Below are 9,493 nucleotides of genomic sequence, written 5' to 3' on the forward strand. Positions count from 1 at the left end.
ATGGTCAAGGCTCCCTAAGTGCTTGGATGATCAACTGGAGTCGAGAGATGCGTAGTAGAATAGATCTTGCTCGAGTAGCTTATGAGGCAGATGAGTGAAATGCAATAAGTTTTATGTTTTTCATCTGTTAAATGTACTGGAATGAGCAGATATTAAGAATTAAGCAGATATTCCTCCTAAACATGTGCTTAATTTAATCAATATCAATTAAACCAAGAACATTTCGAAAATAAGAAAACTTAGCGTCGGGTAATGGTTTGGTGAAAATATCGGAAACTTGCAAATCGGTTGAAACATGTTCCAGACGAACATCTTTCTTTTGAATATGATCTCAGATGAAATGGTGACGTATATCAATGTGCTTTGTTCTGGAATGTAGAACCAGATTGTATGTGATAGCAATTGCACTTGTATTATCACAGAAGATTGGTGATTCAGATGAATCAACACCGTAATCTCTGAGTTGCTGTTGAATCCAGAGCAATTGTGCACAACAACTTCCAGCGGCTAAGTATTCTGATTCTGCTGTAGATGTAGCAATAGATGTTTGTTTCTTACTGAACCAAGAAATAAGCCTGTCACCAAGAAATTGACAAGTCCCACTTTTGCTCTTACGATCAATTCTGCAACCTGCATAATCTGCATCTGAGTAACCAATTAGATTAAAACTAGAATCTTTTGGATACCATAATCCAACATTCTGAGTTCCCTTAAGATATTTTAGGATTCTCTTTGCGGCAATATAGTGAGATTGCTTCGGATCAGATTGAAATCTTGCACATAGACCAACTGAGAACATTATATCTGGTCTGCTTGCTATCAGATAAAGTAAAGATCCTATAAGTCCTCTGAATAGAGTTTGATCTACTGAAGGCCCATCTTCATCTTTGTCCAGTTTGATTGAAGCACTCATTGGGGTACTAGCAGCAGAGCAATTCTCCATTCCAAATTTCTTCAGAAGTTATTTTGTATATTTGACCTGGTTGATGAATATTCCCTTTTCCATCTGTCTGACTTGCAATCCCAGAAAGAATGTGAGTTCTCCCATCATACTCATCTCGAATTTGTCCTGCATCATCTTAGAAAACTTTTTGCATAATTTGGGGTTAGATGACCCAAATATGAAATCATCAACATATATTTGTACTAATAAAGTATGATCGCCTTTGACAAACTTAAAAAAGAGTTTTATCTACAGAGCCAATAGTAAAACCATGATCATTAAGAAAAAGTGAAAGAGTATCATACCAAGCTCGTGGAGCTTGTTTTAACCCATAAAGAGCTTTATCCAGTTTGAATACATGATCTAGATAAGTTTGACTTTCGAATCCTGGGGGTTGTTCTACAAACACTTCTTCTTGGAGAAGACCATTGAGAAATGCACTTTTAACATCCATCTGGAATACCTTAAAATCCTTGAAAGCAGCATAAGCAAGAAAAATTCGAATAGCTTCAAGTCTAGCTACAGGAGCAAAGGTTTCATCAAAATCAATGCCCTCTTCTTGTCTGTAACCCTGTGCTACTAATCGAGCTTTATTTCTTACTACATTACCACTTTCATTGAGTTTATTTTTAAATACCCATCAAGTTCCTATTATAGATTTATCTGAAGGTCTAGGAACTAAATGCCAGACAGAATTTCTTTCGAATTGATTCAATTCATCTTGCATGGCTTCTATCCAATTACTGTCAAGAAGAGCTTCTTCTACTTTCTTAGGTTCTATATGAGAAATAAAAGCAGCATGCATGAACTCATTAATCATCTGACCTCTGGTTCTCAAAGGTGCAGATGGATTACCTATTACCAAGTTTGGTGGATGAGTCTTGGACCATCTGTAATTTGGACCAAGTTGATTTATGTTCCCTTGTTGATCTTGATCATTGTGATGTTCTGTGTTTGTTGGAATCTCATTGTTAATTGGTGGTTCTTCTGGTATCTGTTCCTCAATTTGAACTGGTTCAAAAGGAATTATGATCTGAATCTCTTCTTCATCTTCTGAGTCAAGCTTAGCATCTTCTATTCTGTTACTGAGATCATTTAGGCTTGAAGATTCATTAGTAACAGATCTTTCATAAAAAACAACGTGTACTGATTCTTCAACTGTTAGAGATTTAATATTAAATACTCTAAAAGCTTTACTAACAGATGAGTATCCTGAAAGAGTGGGTGCCCGGTGAGCCAACTTGTGGCTAAGGGTTTTGATGACTCTTTGTATAAACAATCTTTTGTTTAATATAATTTACACCTTTTATTAATGGCAATGACTTTATCTTTCTTCATATTGTTATATTGTGATATACTATTGTTGTTTTGATAAAGACCTTGAATATACTATAGTGTATGTAAGATGTGGTAGAACATGGGGATGTCTATCATGAAACACATTTTATAGTCACTGTATATTCTAAACTGTTCCTAGTCGATTGAGCCGTCCGATAATAAGGATAAGGATCGCTCGAGTTTGAGACTAGCATTTGCGATGCAGAGTACCACGTTTCATTGGTAAGGAACATAGAGATGTTCGAAGCATGCAAATGGATATTCATATGATGAATGATCGAACTACCCTATCCGGACTTTCCAAGTGGTTATCACTTATCGAGTGGATAAAGTCCGCGGTTTTGGTTATACACCATTAGTCCTTACTACTTGAAACATCATTGAGACTCTATATGCTAGTACTGTGCTTTGACTCGTTTACCGACTCTATTGGGGTCATAAGGTGTCGGGATTGGGTACAGTTACAACACATATAGGAGTCGATGCTTTGTTGTCAAGGATTCACCACATACTTGCGAGTGTGGATATCCTATGCGATCTGAGGAGATATTAGTGTGACGAATCTCTGGCCAGAGTACATGATGTGATTTAAGAAATGGTTTCTTAGTAGCACATGCGATGTCACTATTTGATTTTCAAGATGTATTGCATAGTTATCGAATCTCGAACGACTCTCGATATACCAATGGTTGTTGATTCGATCGGGATATATGGATGAAGGGACCGTACTGTACGCTAACCAAAATCTACTGGTTCTTGTAGGCACTATCAGTGATACCTAGGGAATCATGGGGCGATGTTGCTAGGCGCTCATACCATGATTCGATGGGCAAGTCGGAAATTGTTGTTCCGAGTCACAAGGAGTTGTGAGCCCACGGCTAGCTGTATCCCTGAACCATTGAGGGTCACACAGTGTAATGGATTTTTAATCCCCGTTGAGATAGTTAAATTTAAAGAGTTAAATTTAATGAACGAAGAAGTTGGACTTCTTATTTAAGAGTAGAGGAGTAAGATTTCCTAAAATGACATAGGGATGGCCATTTTTGGAAATCACTGAATTCGGATTCAGAAAAATTTATCTTGACTTTAAAAGGTGCAGAAATGGTTTCTGTGCACATTGGTGAAATCGTTTTATCAATCGGAGTCACGATGAATTTTATATTAATTTCTGAACATGCGGGCTTTGCTTGTCGGGCTTGAACTTATGACTAATGGGCCCTAAGCTGTTAGTGGCCTACATTATAAATAAGTTATTGCAGTACAGAAATTACACACAACAGGTCACAAAATTTTCGAAAACCCTAGTTGATTTTCTATAAGGTGGCCGCCCCCCTCTCCCTCTCTACTCGAGAAAAATCCAGCCTGTGATTTTGAATTACAGTCTGGTTTAACGGATCAAATTCGTTAATCTCTTCGTAGAAAACTTTTGATAGATTTTCTAGTGCAATCTATCAGAGGGATTGAATATCCGTTAGTGGACCTGATTGAAGAACAGTTCGTCCATAAGTTCCAGGGATATACAACAAGAGCAGAGAAATCTGTTGGTGTCCAAAATCTCGATTCGAGATTAAAGGTAAAAATTTTATAATCGTTATTTAATTTTTACACACACAATTTAATCTTAAGGTTGATACCTATTATGGAATCGTTCCATACAAAAATTTTAAACTTCCGCTGCACCGGGTATCAATCCTAATTGATCTGATCGCCGGGTTATCCAACAGTGGTATCAGAGCCAGGTTGCTCAGATCAAGCGATTAAATTAATCGATTGTACAAAAATTTTTGAGCCTCGGTTTTTGAAACAAAATAAATATTTAAAAATAAAAAAAAAAAAAAATTTCGGGCAAAAACCCGGGCAGCGATCGTCGCTGCCCTAGGGGCAGCCGGGCTGCCCGGCCCGAGCCCTACGGGGCGCGGGCAGCCCGGGAAAGTCCGGGGCGGCCCGCGGAAAAATTAAATTTTAATTTTTAAATTAAATTTTAATATGTTAAAATTCTATTTTTGGTCCGATCGAAAATCGTTTTTGATTGGTCCACGAGGCGTCGGATCGAATTGTTCGAGTCCGAAAATTTTAAAATTGATTTTTGGATAAATTTGAATTTTTGGAAAATTTTAATATTTTATCCTTTAATTGAATTTTGAAATTAATTATTTTTGGTACAATTGATGATAAGATATGATCTTATGGATATATTGAGTAAAATATGATTTTATGTATAAAATTGGATTTTATAGATAAAATATGATTTTATTTGATAAAAAGATAAAATATGATTTTGTATGTAAAATAAGATTTTATGTATGAAATATGATTTTATCCTTTTAAATTTAAATTGCCATTGCATGTTATCCAATAAATTAATTTTGAATTAAATGTTATTGGATAAGGATGATCGATTGCCATGACCAATTTTGTAGGTGTATGTTAGGAATTTACATTTGTTTTATTGTTGTTGGTTTTATTAATGGACCTGGTTTATGGCCCAAATATGAATGTCATATGTAATAAAAGTGGGCTTGGTTTATGGCCCGTTCCCACCCCTTAAAAATGTATCCCCTACTTGTCATTGTTATTTATTGTAAATACATTAGATTTAGTGGGAGATCAAGATTTGAAGATGGAGGTGGGCCCAGCAGACAATAAAGACAGAAAAAATGTAAATTGGAAGCAAATGTAATAAGATTGCATTGCATACTGCATATTACCTAGGATTGGACTAAGACTCGTGATTGGCAGCCACGGGTCGATTAGAAATGGAATCGATCATCCTATATAATATGTGATATTATAGTTGTATGCATGTTTTAGACGTAATTGTGTGAATCCGACAAGCATACAAAATTTTTTAAAAAATGATGAGACAAATTTTTATAATTAAAAATCCCTCATTTTAAATATGATTTAAAATTGATATCAAGATAAATAAAGGAAATTTAAATTTGTTTAAATGTTCCTACCTTCCATCAACGATCAATGTATGAGATGCTACCTGCGGATACGGTCCGGCTCATATTATTGGGGGGGCCCGTTCGTCGGAAAGCTGTACATTGGATCGACACATGTTGTAAGTTGGGTGGAACTCCCATGGGATCGGCTCATATTATTGGGGGATCCACATGGCGACCGTCCATCACAACTTAATATTGATGGGTCATCTTGACATGTCACAATAAACGGCGTTATATTATTGGGCCCTTATTGGACATGAGGTAAAAACATGGAGGTTGCTTTGGAAGCAATTGGGCTCTACCTTTTGAAAATTATGGTTGGCTGATATTATTCGGGACCATAAGTTTGTCAATTGGACTCCATGTTCTCACTAAGGAAAACAGTTTCCCGTTTTCACTAGAGGGTAGTGAAATCGTTAAAATAGTGGGAGTGAGATTCATAAAATAAATTTCGCCTATTTTATGTCTTAGTGAATTGCTTAAACAATCACTGATATTTGTCTGTTTCTTTTCAGTATTTCATAAGATGAATTCGCGTAATCCACTTTTCTCAATCCTCGAACAAAATAAGTTGACTGGCGCAAACTATACGGAATGGTTCCGTAAGTTGAAGATTGTCTTGACTTCGGAGAAGATGCTCTACGTGTTAGAAAAATCTCCTCCGAAGGAAGCACCAGCTGACGTAAGTCCGGAGGAGTTAGCCAAGCTTGATACATGGTGGGACCATGATATCAAGACCAAATGCTATATGCAAGCCTCGATGTCTGATGAACTCCAGAGGCGATTTGAGGACACCGTGAATGCTGCTGACATTCACGTTCAACTCAAGGAACTTTTTGGGGCTCAATCGAGGGCTGAAAGGTTTGCTACTGTAAAGGAGCTAATGACGTGTCGCATGCGTGAAGGGACTTCGGTCCGTGATCATGGGGTACGAGTGATTTGGCTCATACAGAAGTTGGTAACCCTTGATTTGGTGTTGGAGCATGAACTCAACGTGGACTTACTACTTCTGTCTCTTCCTTCTTCGTTTGACGGATTTGTGGTAAATTTCAATATGAACAAGATAGAGGCCTCCCTTGAAGAGATGGTCAATATGCTTGTGACATATGAATCCACATTAAAGAAGGATAAACCGGCTTTCTTGGTGGGCTCCTCTTCTTCTGCTAAGAAGGGGCCAAGTACAAAGGTTAAGAAACGTTCTGCCCCACCCAAGAAAATCGAACCCGAGAAGAAGTACAAGACAAAGGCTTCAAACATGGAAAAATCCAAGGATGTTTGCCATTACTGCAAGAAGCCCGGTCATTGGAAGCGTAACTGCAAGGAATATCTAGAGCAGTTGCGAACTGCAAAGGGTATGTTCTATATTGAAATAAATGTTTCACTTAATACTACTTCTTGGGTATTGGATACCGGATGTGGATCTCACATTTGCAATGATTTGCAGGTGATGACAAGAAGTCGCAGGCTTAGGATGGGTGAGACCCAGCTGAGGCTCGGAAATGGTTCCAGAGTTGAAGCAAAAGCCGTGGGAGATGTTTATTTAATTTTGCAGAACGGTTTTAAGTTACTTTTAAGAGATGTTTTATTTGTTCCGGATTTGATTAAAAACATTATTTCTGTTTCTATGCTTGATAGAGATGGTTATTCTTGCAATTTTGTGAATGGGATTTGCAATATTTACAAGAATGAATGTTTGATTGGAAATGGACAACTTGAAAACGATCTATACAACTTAAAACTAAAAGACGTTCCAATAAATTATGTTGATAAACCGGCAACAACAAACATAAGGAAAATCGATAGCCAAAACCCGGCAAACCTTTGGCACGCTAGGCTAGGTCATATTTCCTCAAGGAGGATGAACAAGCTAGTGGGAGAGGGCATGTTTGATATGTCTGATATTAACTCTCTACCTACTTGTGAATCCTGCCTAAAAGGAAAAATGACTAAATCTCCTTTTAAGGGGAAACCTGAGCGTAGTCAAAATCTGTTGGATTTGATCCATACAGATGTTTGTGGTCCATTTAGAGTTGGGACTCAATATGGCCACACCTACTTCATTACCTTTACTGATGATTATTCAAGGTATGGGTATTTATATTTAATGAAATATAAGTCTGAAGCATTTGAAAAGTTCAAAGAATTCAAGGCTGAAGTAGAAAACAAGCTAGGTAAAAGTATTAAAGCACTTCGATCGGATCGAGATGGAGAATACTTGAGTACCGAGTTTTTGGACTATCTAAAAGAGAATGGGATTCTCTCTCAGTGGACTCCTCCTATGACACCACAGCTTAATGGTGTATCGGAGCGTCTTAATCGAACTTTGTTGGACATGGTTCGATCCATGATGAGCTTCACTGAGCTTCCACCTTCGTTTTGGGGCTATGCGCTTGAAACGGCGATATTGTTGTTGAACAACGTCCACACTAAAGCAGTGGACAAAACACCATACGAGTTATGGAATGGAAAAGCTCCTAAGTATTCATACTTGAGGATTTGGGGATGTCCTGCTTAAATGAAGCGGACAGTGGGAGATAAGTTGGATAGTCGATCCAGCTTATGTTATTTTGTAGGGTATCCGAAGAATTCAATCGGATATTATTTCTATTATCCTGCTGAAACAAAGGTGTTTGTTTCAAGGAATGCCACCTTCTTGGAGAAGGAGTTATTATTGGATAAGAAAGGCGAGATGATGGAACTCGAAGAAATTCGAGAAGAACCCGAAATACAAAATAACGATCCTACACCTCAGGAACCATTGCTGGACACGCCTATACCTAGAAGATCCGAGAGGACTTCTAGACCTCCTATTCGATATGGTCTTCTTCTTGAAGGGGATCAAGATGAACCCGATGTTGGATGTGATCCAAGAAACTTCAAGGAAGCAATTTCTGATGCGGATTCAAATTTATGGCTTGAAGCTATGCAGTCGGAAATAGATTCGATGCATACAAACCAAGTTTGGACTTTAGTAGATCCTCCCGATGGAATTGTTCCAATAGGGTGTAAATGGATCTACAAAAGAAAGCTTGGGCCTGATGGTAAGGTATTGACCTACAAGGCGCGATTGGTGGCGAAAGGTTATACTCAAAGACAAGGAGTTGACTATGATGAAACCTTTTCACCAGTTGCAATGTTCAAGTCCATAAGAATCCTTATTGCCATAGCTACATGGTATGACTATGAGATATGGCAAATGGATGTGAAGACTGCTTTTCTTAATGGAGACATTAAGGAAGAGATCTATATGAAGCAGCCTGAGGGGTACACATCCATGGGAAGCGAGCATAAGGTATGCAAGCTTCAGAGATCAATTTATGGTCTAAAACAAGCATCAAGAAGTTGGAACCAGAAATTTGATGAAACAATAAAAGATTTTGGTTTCATCAAGAATCTGGAGGAACCATGCGTGTACAAGAAAGTAGTTAAGGATGCTGTGACATTCTTAGTACTTTATGTTGATGACATCCTACTCATTGGGAATGATGTAGGGATGTTGCAGTCAACAAAGATATGGTTATCAGGTAGATTCTCGATGAAGGATTTGGGTGAGGCATCCTATATTCTAGGGATACAGATCTATAGAGATAGATCTAAGAGAATGATAGGACTCACTCAATCAACCTACATCGACACCATATTGAAACGGTTTTCAATGGATGGGTCCAAGAGAGGACATCTACCCATGTGTCATGGAGTTTCTCTATCCAAGTCTGTGTCCCAAGACTGATGAAGAGATAGAGAAAATGACACATGTACCATATGCGTCAGCCATAGGTAGTATCATGTATGGGATGATATCTACCAGACCGGATGTAGCATTTTCTCTGAGTGTCACGAGCAGATATCAAGCTAATCCCGGTCAAATGCATTGGAAAGCCGTGAAGGACATTCTTAAGTACTTACGAAGGACTAAGAATATGTTCATGGTATATGGAGGAAGAGAACTAAAATTGGAAGGCTATACCGACTCTAGCTTCCAAAATGACGTGGATGACTCGAATTCAACCTCTGGATTTGTGTTCATGCTCAATGGCGGTGCTGTCTCTTGGAAGAGTTCCAAGCAGGACACCACAGCGGATTCCACCACTGAGGCTGAATACATTGCAGCATCAGCTGCTGCTAAAGAGGCCGTTTCGATGAGGAATTTCGTCCAAGAGTTGGGCGTCATTCCTGAAGTTGTTGGTCCAGTCCCGGTGTACTGCGACAACACGGGTGCCGTTGCTCAGGCAAAGGAACCAAGGTCTCATCAAAGATCCAA

General features: G+C 38.3%; 1 protein-coding gene across 1 annotated transcript; it reads right to left on the reverse strand.

Moving 5' to 3' along the window:
* Positions 1 to 331: 331 nt before the first annotated feature.
* On the reverse strand, positions 332 to 943 carry LOC140862800 (secreted RxLR effector protein 161-like). The gene has a single exon (XM_073265837.1). The coding sequence runs from the start codon at positions 941 to 943 to the stop codon at positions 332 to 334; it is 612 nt and encodes a 203-aa protein (XP_073121938.1).
* Between the last annotated feature and the right edge of the window lie 8,550 nt (positions 944 to 9,493).

The sequence above is a fragment of the Henckelia pumila genome, chromosome 1 (genome assembly GCF_033568475.1).
Source record: "Henckelia pumila isolate YLH828 chromosome 1, ASM3356847v2, whole genome shotgun sequence".
Lineage (NCBI taxonomy): Eukaryota > Viridiplantae > Streptophyta > Magnoliopsida > Lamiales > Gesneriaceae > Henckelia > Henckelia pumila.